General features: G+C 46.2%; 1 protein-coding gene across 1 annotated transcript in view; it reads left to right on the top strand.

Annotated features, from left to right (window-relative positions):
* Positions 1 to 21934, top strand: part of LOC137535594 (zinc finger protein 585A-like) — a 31789-nt gene extending 9855 nt beyond the window's left edge. The window contains exon 6 of the mRNA XM_068257443.1: positions 18597 to 21934. Within this exon, the coding sequence (XP_068113544.1) occupies positions 18597 to 20809 (2213 nt within the window). The 3' untranslated portion in view covers positions 20810 to 21934. The remainder of the gene's footprint in view (positions 1 to 18596) is intronic.
* The last annotated feature ends 1079 nt before the right edge of the window (positions 21935 to 23013 follow it).

Raw genomic sequence — 23013 nt, 5'->3', positions numbered from 1 at the left:
CGGATAAAACCAACACGTTCCAAAATGCCAAGGGTGACAAAGATTTTGAGATTAGGAGTTTTATAAACTGCAACTCAGAGGGTGTCATCTACATGATTACTTGCCCTTGTGGGCTAAAATTATTAGGAAGACCAAGAGGGCACTAAAGGAACGGATTGGGGAGCATGTCACCAATATAAATGGAGAGGATGAGAAGAGCCCATTAGGTGCTCATTTTGCACTCTTTCATAATTGTGACCCAGAATGTCTTAGATTCAAAGGAATCATTAAAGAGAACCCGAGGTGTGTTTAAAGAATGTTATCTGCATACAGAGGCTGGATCTGCCTATACAGCCCAGCCTCTGTTGCTATCCCAAACCCCACTAAGGTCCCCCTGCACTCTGCAATCCCTCATAAATCACAGCCGTGCTGTGAGGCTGTGTTTACATCTGTAGTGTCAGTCTCAGCTGCTCCCCCGCCTCCTGCATAGCTCCGGTCCCTGCCCCCGTCCCTTCCCTCCAATCAGCAGGGAGGGAAGGGAGGCAGGCGGGGACAGGAGTTCTGCAGGAGACGGGGAGAGCAGTAGACTGACACTATAGAGATAAACACAGCCAGCTCTGACAAGCTGTTTGTCAGCAGCGTGGCTGTGATTTATGAGGGATTGCAAAGTGCAGGGGGACCTTAGGGGGGTTTGGGATAGCAACAGAGGCTGGGCTGTATAGGCAGATCCAGCCTCTGTATGCAGATAATATTCTTCAAACCCACCTCGGGTTCTCTTTAAGGCCAAAAAAAGTAGGAGGGGTGGGAACCATGAGAGACTGTTGTACCAAATAGAGGATAGGTGGATCTACAGATTGGGAACCCTGGTCCCGCATGGGTTAAACACGGAATTGAATTTGGGGCATTTTTTAAAGGAATATTAAAATGGATGGCGACACTCCAGTACTGTTACTATGCATGAGATCTGATGTCTGAAGGGATAACAGGTCTATGGGGTGTGGACTATAATCCATAACTCATATACTCTTAATGGATTGATACGGGGTTCCCCTTTAGCTGCTATATATTATGGCTATCAGTCCCCTGGCCCGGATATATAAGTGATTGAACATAAAATGAGTTCTATCCAATTATGATTTTGAGTGAGGGGGCAGTAACTGACTGGGCTGGATATATGAGGATGTGAATGGAGGTTGATTGATGAGAGAATTGAATAAAAACATGAACGTTTAGGAATGCTCTGATAGGCTGTAGACCACACATGGAGTCTCTTAGGTTGAGTCTGTTTTAAGACTGCAATTTGGAACGCAGTGGAATGTTTCCAGCTTTGGATGAAGAATTGGCTGTGACATTTGCACTCTGTGACTTATGCTCTCATGATGTGACCCGTTCTTTAAATGAGTTACTGCAACACAAATGTCTAATGAGTTGTCAGTATATGCAATGAACTCGGCCAGAGGCTGGGTGAGGATGGAGGGCATAGATCAAATGCAGAGATCCAGAACGAGGCTTGGTGGAGATGGAGTAGGTTAAAATGAAGGGAAGTCCCACGGACTGACAGCGCATCTTCACACTGAGGAAGCCCATGGTATAGTGGGCGTAACGCGTATGTGGGCGTGGCGGAGTGACGCTGGGCCGAAGCTATGTCCGTGAGTTAAATGCGGATTACACGCTGAAGCAGACACCGGCTGCATCAAGGTATACAGGTACCTGTAGCCCGCGGGACGCCGCGGTGCAGAGCAACAAGAAAGCAGCGTTGAGAAGGTAAAGCTAAGTAGCGGAGCGCTGGGCGGATAGCCAGGATTGCCTTCAAGTTGCTTAATAACATGTGCCTTGAATGGACTATGATGATCTAAAGTATGCAGGTTGTAAGCCTGATTGATATAACATCATGGCCATTGTCTAAAGGACTGAACTGTGGGGCCCACCCAAAACATTGGGGATGCCTTGTGTGACGGAGGAGTTAACCCATTAACTAATCGATAGCAGAGAGTTACATTGATTACTATCTCAGCAAGGTGTTTGCACTAGCCACACACGGCAAGATAGGATCGGCCGATCCAGAGTGCATGTGGTGTGTGGGGTGTGTCTCATGGAGTTCTCCAGTAGCAAGTGCCCAGCTATTCTGGTTATATGGGGTTTGGGGTTTTAGGGTTTTCTGTACCACTTTTTCTAAAAATAAAGTATTTTTGCATACAGTTCGTTGAGTGGCGGTTGAATTTATTGATGGTTGTCTTTGAGAAAGGAATCAACCTGCCCTCCCTCTAAGACAATAGAGGTGAACTGATTTTTAAAGGGACTTGTTCACTGGTTTAATTATCGAGGTTGTATTTTTCCAGTCTTCAACTGTCCAATTTTTGTGATCTTGTGCAAATTGTACCCTCTTTTTCCTATTTGTAGTGGAGATGAGTAGTACCCGGTGGGGTCTTCTGCTGCTGTAGCCCATCCGCCTCAAGGTTGTGCTTCACAAATGCTTTGCTGCATACCTCGGTTGTAACGAGAGGTTATTTCAGTCAATGTTGCTCTTCTATCAGCTTGAATCAATCGGCCCATTCTCCTCTGACCTCTAGCATTAACAAGGCATTTTCCCCCACAGGACTGCTTGTCGGGCGTTTTGTCAATGTTTGTATAAATTGTTAAAAATAAATATAAAATCAAACTGTAAATGTAATGCTCCTGGAAAAAAATGGGAGGAGCTAAAAATACAAACACACGCCTAACTGTATGAGTTCGTTATTCAAGGTTTTACAGTACTGGTTTAAACATGTAAATAAACGTAGATCAATTTGTAAAAATATCTATTTAATATCAAATAAATATCACAATATCAGAACAATATAAAATTGCACTTCTGATTTAAAACAAAACGCGTAAGGTTATTCTTATAATGAGCAATGAGCTGGATAACACAGTTTCAGTGATACAATCAAAATGTTATCATATGCATTAATCAATAACAAAAGGCTTAAACCATTTAGCAGTCAATTCAAATACAGTGCAGAGCTATGACTCATCAAATATGGCCACCGGCCATGTTACCCAATTTACCACAGGATTCCTGGAGACAAAATGGCTGAATTGACCAGAAACAAAATGGCTACTATCAAAATCAAAATGGCTACTATCAAAATCAAAATGGCTGCTATCAAAATCAAAATGGCTGCTATCAAAATCAAAATTGCGCAGTCAAAATAAAAAATGCGCTATCCAACATAAAATGGTTGATGTCAGCTATACCATTCACTATGACAAATTTAGGATGACTCAGTGGATATAACGACTGGGCGTTGCCCCACAATTAATATGCAATCAACTATAAATGACAGGAATTTTACTTCTGTCTACACTTTAACCTCCGCTGGCCTGTGTTACTACACAGAGCAAGCGGGTAACATATATATAATTTTGGAATAAAATATCTATTGAGTCATCCTAAACCTTGCTAGGTGTGGCCTGCACATGCTGCGGCAAAATACCAACATATCAATGTTTAGAGGAGGTAGCTTGAAATATCTAGCTTCTATCCAAAAACAAGTTATGGAATTCACAGCCAGCGATTCTTGAACTATTGATTGTGTTAATCTAAAGAAAAATATACCCACTGAATGGGTTTTATCAAATATACGGAATGGGCAATTCCTGTCCACTGGAAGAGCCCACTCCCTTTGGCTATAAATGACTATAAACTAAGAAAGACAATTGTCAATAAATCAAAAGTTCAGATATCTATGCTGTGATAAGCCATATAACTAAAAAAATTGGTTATTAATAGTTACCAAGATGGCCTCTGGGGCGTATTCCTTTAGGCGTGGCTGCTTGCGATCATTCAGATGGCATGGATCCCTTATGTTCTGGTCTGCTCAGATCTGCTTTCCTCAGCTGGTGATCTGATCATCCTCATTGAATGCACTCCCTCTTCTTAAACTCCTCACTACCTCTAGTCCTGCCCAGGAGATCAAATCTCCCAGCCTATCACAAGGTAGTGGGAATGATCAATGGGAGTTTTCTGTGACTAATTTTTAACCCAAGTGTAATACTGGATCTCACCCTCTAGAGGTGCTGTTGGCTAACTAATCACATTCTTAATGGGATATTTGGAAAAACTAAAGACAAAAATTATAGTGGCATATTTAAAATCACCATGGATCTCTCCTTATATAAAACATTGTGCATGTTAGCAGAGTTTTATATGTCTAACCATTAACATTATTGTCTAACATGCAACACGGGTAAGCATAACATTTCCATACCATTCTGGATATATTCATTCAAAGAATCTTTATATTAATACATATACATTTTCATATTATTTCTAATTTGTATTAACTCTTGATAAAACATAATCTGATTGTAACTATTATATAAGATTTGATCATAAAATAGCTGTATTACTCTTTGTGTGATACATTTCTACGCATAAGGCATACATATAAATGCCATAACCTTATATATATATATATATATATATTCATTTTAAATAAGAGTGTTCGTGCACTCAGATGTGTTTTTCCCAACTTGTACTTTGTCCAAAGGTTAGGGATGCATGTGTCCACACTTTATTTGCTATGTCACCAAGTGTTTTGGTCTAAACAATGGTTAATTTCTGAAATCTACAAGCCTTAGAGATTGTATTCAGAGGTCCATTTATTCAGCAAATATACTCGCCTCTTGAGAGGTCTCTTTCATTGTTACTTAACTTTTCTTGTTTGGCAATTGTTTGGCCAAGCAAGGTAACTGTGTTAACTATTAGTCAGATTGTGGTCTACTTTCTATTCACAAACATCTCTGAACATCTGACTACTTGCTAACTAGACATCTGATCTCCCTTGAGACCCACAGACTGGACAATTCGCATTACATGGCAATATTAAAATATGCTATACATGTCTTAATCATTAATGCACCTATATTAACCTATAATAACCATGATCATCAGAAAGTCTTTGTCTTCTGTAACCTAAGGAAAGGAAATATTAGATTTATTCCATTTGATCATACGTGGTTCAGTTTATTGGGAAAAACGATATTCCGCCATATGGAAATCTCGACATGCTGCATACTGGATGTTTTTCCCTTTTCACACCTTTCTTTGTAAACCCTAGAAATGGTTGTTCGTGAAAATCCCAGTAACTGAGCAGATTGTGAAATACTCAGACCGGCCCGTCTGGCACCAACAACCATGCCACGCTCAGAATTGCTTAAATCACCTTTATATCCCATTCTGACTTTCAGTTTGGAGGTCAGGAGATTGTCTTGACCAGGACCACACCCCTAAATGCATTGAAGCAACTTCCATGTGATCGGTTGATTAGATAATTGCATTAATGAGAAATGGAACAGGTGTTCCTAATAATCCTTTAGGTGAGTGTATATTGCTGGTGTGGCTGTATTGCTGCTCACAGACTGGCCATGTTAGGAGCTGTTATTTGTACTCAGATATTGTGATTGTGTTTGGTGACAGCTTACTAACAATAACAGTACAGACACCCTGATTGGAGTTCCCTGTTCTGTTCTGTGGAGAGGGGAGGGGGTGATGGAGGGAGAAGCATCCGGCTACATCTCACAGCAGCAATACAATGCTGATCAGCCGAGGACTTTCCAACTGTGACAGCCACTAAATTGTCACATGTAGCTATAATCACCGATCATTTCACGTGATAGAAATCTACCATGTGTGTGGTTTATATTCATTCTACCACTGATAAAGGTCACTGTCCATTACTGTACACAGATTGGTCACAGTAGGGGGGAGTTAGTGTTACTGGCCTGTAATAAGCTGATAATGGTCACTGTACATTACTGTACACAGATTGGTCGCAGTAGGGGTGACTTAGTGTTACTGGCCTGTAATAAGCTGATAATGGTCACTGTACATTACTGTACACAGATTGGTCACAGTAGGGGTGACTTAGTGTTACTGGCCTGTAATAAGCTGATAATGGTTACTGTACATTACTGTACACAGATTGGTCACAGTAGGGGTGACTTAGTGTTACCGGCCTGTAATAAGCTGATAATGGTCACTGTACATTACTGTACACAGATTGGTCACAGTATGGGTGACTTAGTGTTACCGGCCTGTAATAAGCTGATAATGGTCACTGTACATTACTGTACACAGATTGGTCACAGTAGTAGTGAGTTAGTGTTACTGGCCTGTAATAAGTTGATAATGGTCACTGTACATTACTGTACACAGATTGGTCACAGTAGGGGGGAGTTAGTGTTACTGGCCTGTAATATGCTGATAATGGTCACTGTACATTACTGTACACAGATTGGTCACAGTAGGGGGGAGTTAGTGTTACTGGCCTGTAATATGCTGATAAAGGTCACTGTCCATTACTGTACACAGATTGGTCACAGTAGGGGTGACTTAGTGTTACCGGCATGTAATAAGCTGATAATGGTCACTGTACATTACTGTACACAGATTGGTCACAGTAGGGGTGACTTAGTGTTACCAGCCTGTAATAAGCTGATAATGGTCACTGTACATTACTGTACACAGATTGGCCACAGTAGGGGTGACTTAGTGTTACCGGCATGTAATAAGCTGATAATGGTCACTGTACATTACTGTACACAGATTGGTCACAGTAGGGGTGACTTAGTGTTACCGGCATGTAATAAGCTGATAATGGTTACTGTACATTACTGTACACAGATTGGTCACAGTAGGGGGTGACTTAGTGTTACTGGCCTGTAATAAGCTGATAATGGTCACTGTACATTACTGTACACAGATTGGCCACAGTAGGGGTGACTTAGTGTTACCGGCCTGTATTAAGCTGATAATGGTCACTGTACATTACTGTGCACAGATTGGTCACAGTAGGGGTGACTTAGTGTTACCGGCCTGTAATAAGCTGATAATGGTCACTGTACATTACTGTACACAGATTGGTCACAGTAGGGGTGACTTAGTGTTACTGGCCTGTAATAAGCTGATAATGGTCACTGTACATAACTGTACACAGATTGGTCACAGTAGGGGTGACTTAGTGTTACTGGACTGTAATAAGCTGATAATGGTCACTGTACATTACTGTACACAGATTGGTCACAGTAAGGGTGACTTAGTGTTACCAGCCTGTAATAAGCTGATAATGGTCACTGTACATTACTGTACACAGATTGGTCACAGTAGGGGTTACTTAGTGTTACTGGCCTGTAATAAGCTGATAATGGTCACTGTACATTACTGTACACAGATTGGTCACAGTAGGGGTGACTTAGTGTTACCGGCCTGTAATAAGCTGATAATGGGCATTGTACATTACTGTACACAGATTGGTCTCAGTAGGGGTGACTTAGTGTTACCGGCCTGTAATAAGCTGATAATGGTCACTGTACGTTACTGTACACAGATAGGTCACAGTAGGGGTGACTTAGTGTTACCGGCCTGTAATAAGCTGATAATGGTCACTGTACATTACTGTACACAGATTGGTCACAGTAGGGGTGACTTAGTGTTACTGGCCTGTAATAAGCTGATAATGGTCACTGTACATTACTGTACACAGATTGGTCTCAGTAGGGGTGACTTAGTGTTACCGGCCTGTAATAAGCTGATAATGGTCACTGTACATTACTGTACACAGATTGGTCACAGTAGGGGGTGACTTAGTGTTACCGGCCTGTAATAAGCTGATAATGGTCACTGTACATTACTGTACACAGATTGGTCACAGTAGGGGTGACTTAGTGTTACCGGCCTGTAATAAGCTGGTAATGGTCACTGTACATTACTGTACACAGATTGGTCACAGTAGGGGTGACTTAGTGTTACTGGCCTGTAATAAGCTGATAATGGTCACTGTACATTACTGTACACAGATTGGTCACAGTAGGGGTGACTTAGTGTTACTAGCCTGTAATAAGCTGATAATGGTCACTGTACATTACTGTACACAGATTGGTCACAGTAGGGGTGACTTAGTGTTACTGGCCTGTAATAAGCTGATAATGGTCACTATACATTACTATACACAGATTGGTCACAGTAGGGGTGACTTAGTGTTACTGGCCTGTAATAAGCTGATAATGGTCACTGCACATTACTGTACACAGATTGGTCACAGTAGGGGTGACTTAGTGTTACCGGCCTGTAATAAGCTGATAATGGTCACTGTACATTACTGTACACAGATTGGTCACAGTAGGGGGTGGCTTAGTGTTACCGGCCTGTAATAAGCTGATAATGGTCACTGTACATTACTGTACACAGATTGGTCACAGTATGGGGTGACTTAGTGTTACTGGCCTGTAATAAGCTGATAATGGTCACTGCACATTACTGTACACAGATTGGTAACAGTAGGTGTGACTTAGTGTTACCGGCCTGTAATAAGCTGATAATGGTCACTGTACATTACTGTACACAGATTGGTCACAGTAGGGGTGACTTAGTGTTACTGGCCTGTAATAAGCTGATAATGGTCACTGTACATTACTGTACACAAATTAGTCTCGGTAAAGGGTGACTCATTGCTTCCATTATCTCATCAAGCTCTTCAATTTACTGCTTTCCATGTATGGCCAATGCTTTAGCTGTAGGGAGGGTTAGTGACATGCAGAGAACTCTGAGTTGGTGCAAATTGTATGCTAATTATCAGGCGCATACAACAGGGTGAACAACGCTCCCCTCCACCAAGTTCCACTACAGTGCTCGACCTGGTCAGCAAATCCATAAATTAGGAAGAGAAGAATGGAGGTCTGCACTTGTCAGTAGAACGTTATCCTTTAATAATGGACATATCCAGAACAACCACGGCAAGCATCAAGTAGCTGACATGTTTCGGACTTGCAGTCCTTAATCATAGCTAACATAAAAATGACAGCCTGGACATATAAGTAGGGATGTCAGTACAAAGTACCCACCCCAACTCCACCCCTAGAAAGAGGAGTGGTCACATTGTCAAGGGGAGGTGTACAAAACACCCACTTCCACCTAACATGCAGTCCTATGTATACATGCAAAATACAAACATGACAAATTGTAAATGTACAAATTGAAAGGAAACAAAGAAGGAGCAAAGAACCCTGAATCTCCCCAATGGAAAGGGAGAGCAGAGAATAAGCGAATGGAAAGCATGGGGCAATAACAACCAATGCAATAGTTAGACAAGCAATGGGGAAGGAAGCCTGCCAATTCACCAGAAACGATGGATCGAGGTAGTGTGCGTGATGTAAAAGAGAGGAAGGGAGACCCCAAATAGGGAATCATGTGATAATAGCCAGATCCCATCTGTGGAACTCTGGTATTCAATTGGAAAATCCACCTGGCTTCTCTACGCAACACTCTCTTATAGAGATTCCCTCCTCTCTTGGACGGTACAATTCTCTCATTCCTGCAGGACGAGAAACTCGTCATGTCACCCCCGTGAACTTCAGGGAAATGTTTGGCTACATTAGTTATGTTGGAGGTCTGCCAGTCTGCTCTGCTATTCTCTGTCTCAAAGGCCTGGTCGTGCAGCCTACATATTGCTTTGAACATGCACCACAAGCAATGAAATACACTTCATATCTTGTACCACAATTGATAAATTGTTTGATTTGGTAGCTGTTATAAATCCCCTTTTGCTCCGGCACCAGCAAACTCATCAGCAAGAGTTGCAAACACGACTCATCACAGCAAGCAGGAGATAGACTTTCTCAATCGTCTTCAAAGTTTGATGGAGTTTATTAAGTACACAGCTATACAGATACAGTTCGTCATATCCTAGCCAAGCAGATTTCCATGTTGAGTTACAGCTGCGTGATTACCTTCCTGCTGAGGGTAATCAGGTCTTCTTATATCTACTCTATGTTACATCTAGACTAACTATGTACAGCATACATTATATCAGATTACATAAAGAGAGGAAATTATTAGGTGTTCCAGTCAGCAGATAAAGAGCATGAAAGTAGGAATCAGAGAGCGCTCCGTCAGCCCATCCGGCCCTTTAATACTGACTAGGAAAGAGTTAAATGTGACCTCATCTTAGCCATCCCCCAGACCCGACTATTGGCTTAGACCCCTCGTGGTGTCATAATACCCACCTACTCGATTAATATTCAATGCCAACTTTCACTTACTTACAAGAATGTGATATTTTGTAAATATGGCCTATGTTGATTGTTCTCGTAGTCCATTTGTCTGGGGCAGTGTAGGCCTGTGGCCTTCCTTCAGGAACATGTTCTCAGTATCTGCTTGTTATTCATCTGCTTCAAGCAGACACTGAGATGCTTCTGCCTGCATCACAAGAAACTCTATTTTAAAGGTATACTCTGCGGACAAGCCTTTTACCTAAACTCAGGCCAAGTAACTGAGGCCTACTTAAATTATAACAGTAGCCCCGGCCATTTGTGACAGAGACAGCAATTTTAGACCTAATATGGACGTGACAGTACCTGCAAGTAGAGACACCGCATTTATGGCAACCAATGGCAGTCAACTAAGTTTTCCCAGTAGACCCCGAACTAAACTGACTCGGGGACTAAATCTGTCCTATGGTTGGAGCACTTCGACCTGCAAATCTCACCCCATCCTTCAAAACCTGTGAAAGGCCATTGTCTGCTTGCAGAACCGGAAGACACTTGGCAGTGATACAGGCTGTCATTTTTATGTTAGCTATGATGTAGGAATGCTAGCAGGAAACATGTCAGCTACTTGATGCTTGCCGTGGTTGTTCTGGATATGTCCATTATTAAAGGTTAACGTTCTACTGACAAGTGCGGACCTCCTTTCTTCTCTTCCTAATTATCAGGGCTGTGTCCCCCAGCATTGCTATTATCCTCCAGTATGTAATGTCCCCCACCCCAGTAATGCCATATCTTTCCCAGTATAGCCATGTCCCCTGTGTCCCCCAGCATTGCCATTATCCTCCAGTATGTAATGTCTCCCACCCCAGTAATGCCATTTCTCTCCCAGTATAGCCATGTCCCCTGTGTCCCCCAGCATTGCCATTATCCTCCAGTATGTAATGTCTCCCTCCCCAGTAATGCCATTTCTCTCCCAGTATAGCCATGTCCCCTGTGTCCCCCAGCATTGCCATTATCCTCCAGTATGTAATGTCCCCCGCCCCAGTAATGCCATTTCTCTCCCAGTATAGCCATGTCCTCCCTGTGTCCCCCAGCATTGCCATTATCCTCCAGTATGTAATGTCTCCCACCCCAGTAATGCCATTTCTCTCCCAGTATAGCCATGTCCCCTGTGTCCCCCAGCATTGCCATTATCCTCCAGTATGTAATGTCCCCACCCCAGTAATGCCATTTCTCCCCCAGTATAGCCATGTCCCCCCTGTGTCCCCCAGCATTGCCATTATCCTCCAGTATGTAATGTCCCCCACCCCAGTAATGCCATTTCTCTCCCAGTATAGCCATGTCCTCCGCTGTGTCCCCCAGCATTGCCATTATCCTCCAGTATGTAATGTCCCCCACCCCAGTAATGCCATTTCTCCCCCAGTATAGCCATGTCCCCCCTGTGTCCCCCAGCATTGCCATTATCCTCCAGTATGTAATGTCCCCACCCCAGTAATGTCATTTCTCCCCCAGTATAGCCATGTCCCTCCTGTGTCCCTCAGCATTGCCATTATCCTCCAGTATGTAATGTCCCCCACCCCAGTAATGCCATTTCTTTCCCAGTATAGCCATGTCCTCCCTGTGTCCCCCAGCATTGCCATTATCCCCAGTATGTAATGTCCCCCACCCCAGTAATGCTATTTCTCCCCCAGTATAGCCATGTCCCCCCTGTGTCCCCCAGCATTGCCATTATCCTCCAGTATGTAATGTCCCCATCCCAGTAATGCCATTTCTCCCCCAGTATAACCATGTTCTCCCTGTGTCCCCAGCATTGCCATTATCCTTCAGTATGTAATGTCCCCCGCCCCAGTAATGCCATTTCTTTCCCAGTATAGCCATGTCCCCCCTGTGTCCCCCGGCATTGCCATTATCCTCCAGTATGTAATGTCCCCCATCCCAGTAATGCCATTTCTTTCCCAGCATAGCCATGTCCTCCCTGTGTCCCCCAGCATTGCCATTATCCTCCAGTATGTAATGTCCCCCACCCCAGTGTAGCCATTTCTCCCCAGTGTAGCCATGTCCCCTGTGTCCCCCAGCATTGCCATTATCCTCCAGTATGTAATGTCCCTCACCCCAGTAATGCCATTTCTCCCCAGTATAGCCATGTCCCCCCTGTGTCCCCCAGCATTGCCATTATCCTCCAGTATGTAATGTCCCCCATCCCAGTAATGCCATTTCTTTCCCAGCATAGCCATGTGCCCCCTGTGTCCTCCAGCATTGCCATTATCCTCCAGTGTGTAATGTCCCCATCCCAGTAATGCCATTTCTCCCCAGTATAGCCATGTCCCCCCTGTGTCCCCCAGCATTGCCATTATCCTCCAGTATGTAATGTCCCCACCCCAGTAATGCCATTTCTCCCCCAGTATAGCCATGTCCCCCCTGTGTCCTCCAGCATTGCCATTATCCTCCAGTATGTAATGTCCCCCGCCCCAGTAATGCCATTTCTCTCCCAGTATAGCCATGTCCTCCCTGTGTCCCCCAGCATTGCCATTATCCTCCAGTATGTAATGTCTCCCACCCCAGTAATGCCATTTCTCTCCCAGTATAGCCATGTCCCCTGTGTCCCCCACCATTGCCATTATCCTCCAGTATGTAATGTCCCCCGCCCCAGTAATGCCATTTCTCTCCCAGTATAGCCATGTCCCCCGTGTCCCCCGGCATTGCCATTATCCTCCAGTATGTAATGTCCCCCATCCCAGTAATGCCATTTCTTTCCCAGCATAGCCATGTCCCCCCTGTGTCCTCCAGCATTGCCATTATCCTCCAGTATGTAATGTCCCCATCCCAGTAATGCCATTTCTCCCCAGTATAGCCATGTCCCCCCTGTGTCCCCCAGCATTGCCATTATCCTCCAGTATGTAATGTCCCCACCCCAGTAATGCCATTTCTCCCCCAGTATAGCCATGTCCCCCCTGTGTCCTCCAGCATTGCCATCATCCCCCCGTATGTAATGTACCCACCCCAGTAATGCCATTTCTCCCCCAGTATAGCCATGTCCCCCCTGTGTCCCCCAGCATTGCCATTATCCTCCAGTATGTAATGTCTCCCACCCCAGTAATGCCATTTCTCTCCCAGTATAGCCATGTCCCCTGTGTCCCCCACCATTGCCATTATCCTCCAGTATGTAATGTCCCCCGCCCCAGTAATGCCATTTCTCTCCCAGTATAGCCATGTCCTCCGCTGTGTTCCCCAGCATTGCCATTATCCTCCAGTATGTAATGTCCCCCACCCCAGTAATGCCATTTCTCTCCCAGTATAGCCATGTCCCCTGTGTCCCCCAGCATTGCCATTATCCTCCAGTATGTAATGTCTCCCGCCCCAGTAATGCCATTTCTCTCCCAGTATAGCCATGTCCTCCGCTTTGTTCCCCAGCATTGCCCCATTATCCCCTGTATGTAATGTCCCCACCCCAGTAATGCCATTTCTCCCCCAGTATAGCCACGTCCCCCCTGTGTCCCCCAGCATTGCCATTATCCTCCAGTATGTAGTGCCCCCCACACCAGTAATGCCATTTCTCTCCCAGTATAGCCATGTCCCCCCTGTGTCCCCCAGCATTGCCATTATCCTCCAGTATGTAATGTCCCCACCCCAGTAACGCCATTTCTTTCCCAGTATAGCCATGTCCTCCCTGTGTCCCCCAGCATTGCCATTATCCTCCAGTATGTAATGTCCCCCACCCCAGTAATGCCATTTCTTTCCCAGTATAGCCATGTCCTCCCTGTGTCCCCCAGCATTGCCATTATCCCCAGTATGTAATGTCCCCCACCCCAGTAATGCTATTTCTCCCCCAGTATAGCCATGTCCCCCTGTGTCCCCCAGCATTGCCATTATCCTCCAGTATGTAATGTCCCACACCCCAGTAATGACTTTTCTCCCCAGTATAGCCATGTCCCCCTGTGTCCCCCAGTATTGCCATTATCCCCACTATGTAATGTCTCTCACCCCAGTAATGCCATTTCTCCCCCAGTATAGCCATGTCCCCCCTGTGTCCCCCAGCATTGCCATTATCCCCCAGTATGTAATGCCCCCCACCCCAGTAATGCCATTTCTTTCCCAGTATAGCCATGTCCCTCCTGTGTCCCCCAGCATTGCCATTATCCCCCAGTATGTAATGTCCCTTGCCCCAGTATTGCCATTTCTCCCCCAGTATAGCCACATTCCCTCTGTGTCCCCCAGCATTGCCATTATCCTCCAGTATGTAATGTCCCTCACCCCAGTAATGCCATTTCTCCCCAGTATAGCCATGTCCCCCCTGTGTCCCCCAGCATTGCCATTATCCTCCAGTATGTAATGTCCCCATCCCAGTAATGCCATTTCTCCCCCAGTATAACCATGTCCTCCCTGTGTCCCCAGCATTGCCATTATCCTTCAGTATGTAATGTCCCCCGCCCCAGTAATGCCATTTCTTTCCCAGTATAGCCATGTCTCCCCTGTGTCCCACAGCATTGCCATTATCCTTCAGTATGTAATGTCCCCCACCCCAGTAATGCCATCTCTCCCTCAGTATAGCCATGTCCCCCTGTGTCCCCCAGCATTGCCATTATCCTCCAGTATGTAATGTCCCCCACCCCAGTAATGCCATTTCTTTCCCAGTATAGCCATGTCCCCCCTGTGTCCCCCAGCATTGCCATTATCCCCCAGTATGTAATGCCCCCCACCCCAGTAATGCCATTTCTTTCCCAGTATAGCCATGTCCCTCCTGTGTCCCCCAGCATTGCCATTATCCCCCAGTATGTAATGTCCCTTGCCCCAGTATTGCCATTTCTCCCCCAGTATAGCCACATTCCCTCTGTGTCCCCCAGCATTGCCATTATCCTCCAGTATGTAATGTCCCTCACCCCAGTAATGCCATTTCTCCCCAGTATAGCCATGTCCCCCCTGTGTCCCCCAGCATTGCCATTATCCTCCAGTATGTAATGTCCCCATCCCAGTAATGCCATTTCTCCCCCAGTATAACCATGTCCTCCCTGTGTCCCCAGCATTGCCATTATCCTTCAGTATGTAATGTCCCCCGCCCCAGTAATGCCATTTCTTTCCCAGTATAGCCATGTCGCCCCTGTGTCCCACAGCATTGCCATTATCCTTCAGTATGTAATGTCCCCCACCCCAGTAATGCCATCTCTCCCTCAGTATAGCCATGTCCCCCTGTGTCCCCCAGCATTGCCATTATCCTCCAGTATGTAATGTCCCCCACCCCAGTAATGCCATTTCTTTCCCAGTATAGCCATGTCCCCCCTGTGTCCCCCAGCATTGCCATTATCCTCCAGTATGTAATGTCCCCCACCCCAGTAATGCCATTTCTCCCCAGTGTAGCCATGTCCCCTGTGTCCCCCAGCATTGCCATTATCCTCCAGTATGTAATGTCCCTCACCCCAGTAATGCCATTTCTCCCCCAGTATAGCCATGTCCCCCCTGTGTCCCCCAGCATTGCCATTATCCTCCAGTATGTAATGTCCCCCACCCCAGTAATGCCATTTCTTTCCCAGCATAGCCATGTCCTCCCTGTGTCCCCCAGCATTGCCATTATCCTCCAGTATGTAATGTCCCCCACCCCAGTAATGCCATTTCTCTCCCAGTATAGCCATGTCCTCCCTGTGTCCCCCAGCATTGCCATTATCCTCCAGTATGTAATGTCCCCCACCCCAGTAATGCCATCTCTCCCTCAGTATAGCCATGTCCCCCTGTGTCCCCCAGCATTGCCATTATCCTCCAGTATGTCATGTCCCCCACCCCAGTAATGCCATTTCTTTCCCAGTATAGCCATGTCCCCCCTGTGTCCCCCAGCATTGCCATTATCCTCCAGTATGTAATGTCCCCCACCCCAGTAATGCCATTTCTCCCCCAGTATAGCCATGTCCCCCCTGTGTCCCCCAGCATTGCCATTATCCTCCAGTATGTAATGTCCCCCACCCCAGTAATGCCATTTCTCCCCCAGTATAGCCATGTCCCTCCTGTGTCCCCCAGCATTGCCATTATCCTCCAGTATGTAATGTCCCCCACCCCAGTAATTCCATTTCTCCCCCAGTATAGCCATGTCCCCCCTGTGTCCCCCAGCATTGCCATTATCCTCCAGTATGTAATGTCCCCCACCCCAGTAATGCCATTTCTCCCCCAGTATAGCCATGTCCTCCCTGTGTCCCCCAGCATTGCCATTATCCTCCAGTATGTAATGTCCCCCACCCCAGTAATGCCATTTCTTTCCCAGTATAGCCATGTCCCTCCTGTGTCCCCCAGCATTGCCATTATCCTCCAGTATGTCATATCCCCCACCCCAGTAATGCCATTTCTCCCCAGTATAGCCATGTCCCCCTGTGTCCCCCAGCATTGCTATTATCCTCCAGTATGTAATTTTCCCCACCCCAGTAATGCCATTTCTCCCCCAGTATAGCCATGTCCCCCTGTGTCCCCCAGCATAGCCATTATCCCCAGTATTTAATGTCCCCCACCCCAGTAATGCTATTTCTCCCCCAGTATAGCCATGTCCCCTCTGTGTCCCCCAGCATTGCCATTATCCTCCAGTATGTAATGTCCCTCACCCCAGTAATGCCATTTCTCCCCCAATATAGCCATGTCCCCCCTGTGTCCCCCAGCATTGCCATTATCCTCCAGTATGTAATGTCCCCCACCCCAGTAATGCCATTTCTTTCCCATTATAGCCATGTCCCCCCTGTGTCCCTCAGCATTGCCATCATCCCCCAGTATGTAATGTCCCCCACCCCAGTAATGCCATTTCTTTTCCAGTATAGCCATATCCCCCCTGTGTCCCCCAACATTGCCATTATCCTCCAGTATGTAATGCCCCTCACCCCAGTAATGCCATTTCTTTCCCAGTATAGCCATGTCCCCCAGCATTGCCATTATCCTCCAGTATGTAATGTCCCCCACCCCAGTACTGCCATTTCTCCCCCAGTATAGCCATGTCCCCCCTGTGTCTCCCAGCATTGCCATTATCCTCCAGTATGTAATGTCCCCACCCCAGTAATGCCATTTCTTCCCCAGTATAGCCATGTCCCCCCCTGTGTCCCCCAGCATTGCCATTATCCCCAGTATGTAATGTCCCCCACCCCAGTAATGCCATTTCTCCCCCAGTATAGCCATGTCCTCCCTATGTCTCCCAGCATTGCCATTATCCTCCAGTATGTAATGTCCCCCAGCATTGCTATTATGAGGGCTGTGGAGTCGAAGTCAGGGCAATTTTTGGTAACTGGATTTGGAGTCTGAAAAAAATGCACCGACTTCTAATGTATTTAAGCTGTAAATAAAATAGAAAATATGATAAAATGATCTATTTCTCAGATAATAGTCATCATAAATAATTTATATATACAGTAATAGCTGTGCTTAGTCCACAAAAATGAAATAAACCAATCAAAATTAGTTACTTGTGCTGCTTCAATAAAGCAGTCCCCGTATTTTTAAAGTCAGATATACACATCTGATTGTGACTGTATTTATGATGTGTACACAGGAATCTCTTATATATACTAAATAACATCTATGCTTTAAGAATAAAGCCTGACAGTCACATGTACCCACAGTTAAATTGCCTAGGGCCTGATCCATGTTCAGATTGTGCATGAAGAATGTGTAATAGAGGAAGAATCTCCTCATTCCCCTGCAGAGTACCTGCACATCACTCTTACATGTACCCACAGTTACATTGTCTATGGCCTGATCCATGTTCAGATTGTGCATGAAGAATGTGTAATAGAGGAAGAATCCCCTCATTCCCCTGCAGAGTACCTGCACATCACTCTTACATGTACCCACAGTTACATTGCCTAGGGCCTGATAGATGCTCTTTGTTCCTGTCTGTACCTTCTACAAGTACTCTTACCAAGGACTAGTTTTAGGCCTCGGTCACATCTATGCAGCGGAGATGGCCATGTGATCGGAATGTAACGCCATCTGCGCTTCTACCCGCTGCACTGCTGATCCCATCTATTGACAGTGAATGGGTCAGCTCTGTGCTTGCGGGCAGAATGCATGCAGCAGTGCACAAGCGCATCATAGCACATCGTACTGCTGCGCAGCGCATATGATGTGAAGGGCAGAAGGGCTGTCTATACCCTTCTGCCTCTCTTGCATGTTACCATGTCATACGTGGTTCCAGATGCGCACGGAAGTGCGTATTATGTGAACGAGGCCTGAGTCTATGACTGAAAGTATTAGAGGCAGAAGATCAGCTGGATAGCCAGGTAACTGGTATTGTTTAAAAGGGAATAAATATGGCAGTCTCCATATCCTTCTCACTTCAGTTGTCTTTTAAAATTCCTAAGCGTTGGCAGTTAAGAGATGCATTTTATGTTACATACTTTCAATCAATAAGATTGTGATATGCAAATTAGAGGAGTCAGTGGATTTTTGTACCAACTCCACAGCCCTGCTAATTATATACCCAGTTATGTATCTGGTGCATCTGGTCCATTCCTAATCTGCATAAACTTTGCACCAACTTGGAATTATCAGCAACTCACTGACCCTACCTAATGATAATTGCTCCTCCCCTCAGAATTCTCTAACAGGAAGTGATGATGTTTCTCTATTTGCAGCGCGGAGTCCCGGCATCAGGAACCTCTCAGAGACTCGTCTCTCTGCATCCACAGACTGCACAACGGATGATGATGTCACTGGACAAGAGTCTCCTGCAGATATCCTGGTGACCCCAAATATTCCCCCAGACTCCCCTCACCTGTCTAACCCTGAGGGGCCTCCTACCCAGCACAGCTCTCCCCCTGCTCGAGGGTCTCATTCCTGTTCCACGTGTGGGAAATGTTTTGCATGGAAATCACATTTTGTCAGACATGAGAGATCTCACACTGGAGAGAAGCCCTTTTCATGTGTTGAGTGTGGGAAATGGTTTGTACGGAAATCACATCTTGTCACACATGAGAAATCTCACACTAGTGAGAAGCCCTATTCATGTGCTGAGTGTGGGAAAGTTTGTTCAAAGAAATCAAATCTTGTCATTCATGAGAGATCTCACACTGGTGAGAAGCCCTATTCATGTGCAGAGTGTGGGAAATATTTTGGACTCAAATCAAACCTTGTCATCCATGAGAGATCTCACACTGGTGAGAAGCCCTATTCATGTGCTGAGTGTGGGAAAGTTTTTTCAAAGAAATCAAATCTTGTCATTCATGAGAGATCTCACACTGGTGAGAAGCCCTATTCATGTGCAGAGTGTGGGAAATATTTTGGACTCAAATCAAACCTTGTCATCCATGAGAGATCTCACACTGGTGAGAAGCCCTATTCATGTGCTGAGTGTGGGAAATGTTTTGGACAAAAAGTAAACCTTGTCACACATGAGAGATCTCACACTGGTGAGAAGCCCTATTCATGTGCTGAGTGCGGGAAATATTTTGGACAGAAATCAAACCTTGTCAGACATGAGAGATCTCACACTGGTGTGAAGCCCTATTCGTGTGCTGAATGTGGGAAATGTTTTGTAAACAAATCACACCTTGTCAGTCATGAGAAAACTCACACTGGTGAAAAGACCAATTCATGTGCTGAGTGTGGGAAATGTTTTGGAACTAAAGGAAACCTTGTCACACATGAGAGATCTCACACTGGTGAGAAGCCCTATTCATGTGCTGAGTGTGGGAAATGTTTTGGAACTAAAGGAAACCTTGTCACACATGAGACATCTCACAGTGGCGAGAAGCCCTATTCATGTGCTGAGTGTGGGAAATGTTTTGGAACTAAAGGAAACCTTGTCACACATGAGACATCTCACAGTGGCGAGAAGCCCTATTCATGTGCAGAGTGTGGGAAATGTTTTAGCGCTAAAGGAAGTCTTGTTATACATGAGAGATCTCACACTGAAGAGAAGCCCTATTCATGTGCTGAGTGTGGGAAATATTTTTCATGTAAATCAAAGCTTGTTATACATACGAGAACTCACACTGGTGAGAAGCCCTATTCATGTGCTGAGTGTGGGAAATGTTTTGGAACCAAAGGAAGCCTTGTCACACATGAGATATCTCACAGTGGTGAGAAGCCCTATTCATGTGCTGAGTGTGGGAAATGTTTTGGACAGAAATCATATCTTGTCATACATGAGAGATCTCACACTGGAGAGAAGCCCTATTCATGTGCTGAGTGTGGGAAATGTTTTTCACATAAATCATATCTTGTCATACATGAGAGATCTCACACTGGAGAGAAGCCCTATTCATGTGCTGAATGTGGGAAATGTTTTTCACAGAAATCAAGTTTTGTCATACATGAGAGATCTCACACTGGTGAGAAGCCCTATTCATGTGCTAAGTGCGGGAAATGTTTTGGAGAGAAAAGAAACCTTGTCACACATGAGAGATCTCACACTGGAGAGAAGCCCTATTCATGTGCTGAGTGTGGAAAATGTTTTTCACAGAAATCATATCTTGTCATACATGAGAGATCTCACACTGGAGAGAAGCCCTATTCATGTGCTGAGTGTGGGAAATGTTTTTCACAGAAATCAAGTTTTGTCATACATGAGAGATCTCACACTGGTGAGAAGCCCTATTCATGTGCTGAGTGCGGGAAATGTTTTAGAGAGAAAGGAAACCTTGTCACACATGAGAGAACTCACACTGGTGAGAAGCCCTATTCATGTGCAGAGTGTGGGAAATGTTTTGGACAGAAATCAAGTTTTGTCACACATGAGAGATCTCACACTGGTGAGAAGCCCTATTCATGTGCTGAGTGTGGGAAATGTTTTGTATGGAGGTCGCAGCTTGTCAGACATGAGAGATCTCACATGGGCGATAAATAAGGGTCAGTGGGGCAGATTATCAGTAGTGTCTGAGAGAAGATCTTAGTAGGTTTCTAGAAATCGTGCAGAACTGTCTCCAGCCTTTTAAGTAGATGCAGTTTCCTTCTAAAGCCGGAGGAGATCGGCAGGATTCTCAGAAAATGGGCAATCTGTCGGGAAATTCGATGATGTGGGTGTGTGTGGTGCTGGGGACGTTGAGTAACTATTCACAGTGATCACAGTTTGTTGGCATTTTCCAGCTGTAAGAGGACACGGTTGTGACACGGGTGGTATTTCAGTCACCTTGCATGTTTTTGTGTTTGCTTGCGATTCTGCATTTGCACTTTTCATGTGCGATGTGCAGTTTGTGATTTCACACATAATACAATTTGTGGGCGGTCTCTGTTTCTGTGAATTGGTGTCTGTTGCACATCTGATGCTAATCCTCTCATACGGGGGACTTCTATTCAGCCACATTGCTAGATGGGATGGTAAACATGGGGGCGGGGTCTGAGCTCCCCTCTCTGAATGCTGCTTCTATACACCGCTTGTGTCACAATCTGTGGCATTCTCTTCTTTTCAGGCTGATGCTGCCGCGTCTTCTCTCCTCCCCACTTCCAGATCGCTGTCATCTGTCGCCCTCCTGGACCGGCCTCCACATTTATACACCACTTCTCTGCGTAGCTTCTCCATGTTCTCTCCACTGACCTACCTTCTATCATCATTGGGGAATTCAGTGTCCTCATAGACACCAACTGCTCCAATGCCACTAAACTCCTCCCACTCCCCTCCTCCTGTGACCTCTCCCAGTGGTCCTCCCACCCACAATGATGGCCACACTCTGGACCTTGTGTTTACCTCGCTCTTTAATACCTCTCCATTCCCCCTTTCAGATCTCACTCTTATAACTTTCACAATCTGTCCCTCCCTGCCCCCTCCAGCCCCAGTACTGCAGCCAACCCGCTTATGCAGGAACTATCATACAATCTGTCCCTCCCTGCCCCCTCCAGCCCCAGTACTGCAGCCAACCCGCTTATGCAGGAACTATCATACAATCTGCCCCCTCCCTGCCCCCTCCAGCCCCAGTACTGCAGCCAACCCGCTTATGCAGGAACTATCATACAATCTGTCCCTCCCTGCCTCCTCCAGCCCCAGTACTGCAGCCAACCCGCTTATGCAGGAACTATCATACAATCTGTCCCTCCCTGCCTCCTCCAGCCCCAGTACTACAGCCAACCCGCTTATGCAGGAACTATCATACAATCTGTCCCTCCCTGCCCCCTCCAGCCCCAGTACTGCAGCCAACCCGCTTATGCAGGAACTATCATACAATCTGCCCCCTCCAGCCCCAGTACTGCAGCCAACCCGCTTATGCAGGATCTATCATACAATCTGTCCCTCCCTGCCCCCTCCAGCCCCAGTACTGCAGCCAACCCGCTTATGCAGGAACTATCATACAATCTGTCCCTCCCTGCCTCCTCTAGCCCCAGTACTGCAGCCAACCCGCTTATGCAGGAACTATCATACAATCCGTCCCTCCCTGCCCCCTCCAGCCCCAGTACTGCAGCCAACCCGCTTATGCAGGAACTATCATACAATCTGTCCCTCCCTGCCCCCTCCAGCCCCAGTACTACAGCCAACCCGCTTATGCAGGAGTTATCGTAGCAATCTGTCCCTCCCTGCCCCCTCCAGCCCCAATACTGCAGCCAACCCGCTTATGCAGGAACTATCGTACAATCTGCCCCCTCCAGCCCCAGTACTACAGCCAACCCGCTTATGCAGGAGCTATCGTAGCAATCTGTCCCTCCCTGCCCCCTCCAGCCCCAGTACTGCAGCCAACCCGCTTATGCAGGAGCTATCATACAATCTGTCCCTCCCTGCCCCCTCCAGCCCCAGTACTGCAGCCAACCCGCTTATGCAGGAGCTATCATACAATCTGTCCCTCCCTGCCCCCTCCAGCCCCAGTACTGCAGCCAACCCGCTTATGCAGGAACTATCATACAATCTGCCCCTCCCTGCCCCCTCCAGCCCCAGTACTGCAGCCAACCCGCTTATGCAGGAACTATCGTACAATCTGTCCCTCCCTGCCCCCTCCAGCCCCAGTACTGCAGCCAACCCGCTTATGCAGGAACTATTGTACAATCTGTCCCTCCCTGCCCCCTCCAGCCCCAGTACTGCAACCAACCCGCTTATGCAGGAGCTATCGTACAATCTGTCCCTCCCTG

The sequence above is a fragment of the Hyperolius riggenbachi genome, chromosome 10 (genome assembly GCF_040937935.1).
Source record: "Hyperolius riggenbachi isolate aHypRig1 chromosome 10, aHypRig1.pri, whole genome shotgun sequence".
NCBI lineage: Eukaryota > Metazoa > Chordata > Amphibia > Anura > Hyperoliidae > Hyperolius > Hyperolius riggenbachi.
Note: the sequence above shows the minus strand (reverse complement) of the source record. Positions and strands in the feature narration are given on the sequence as shown.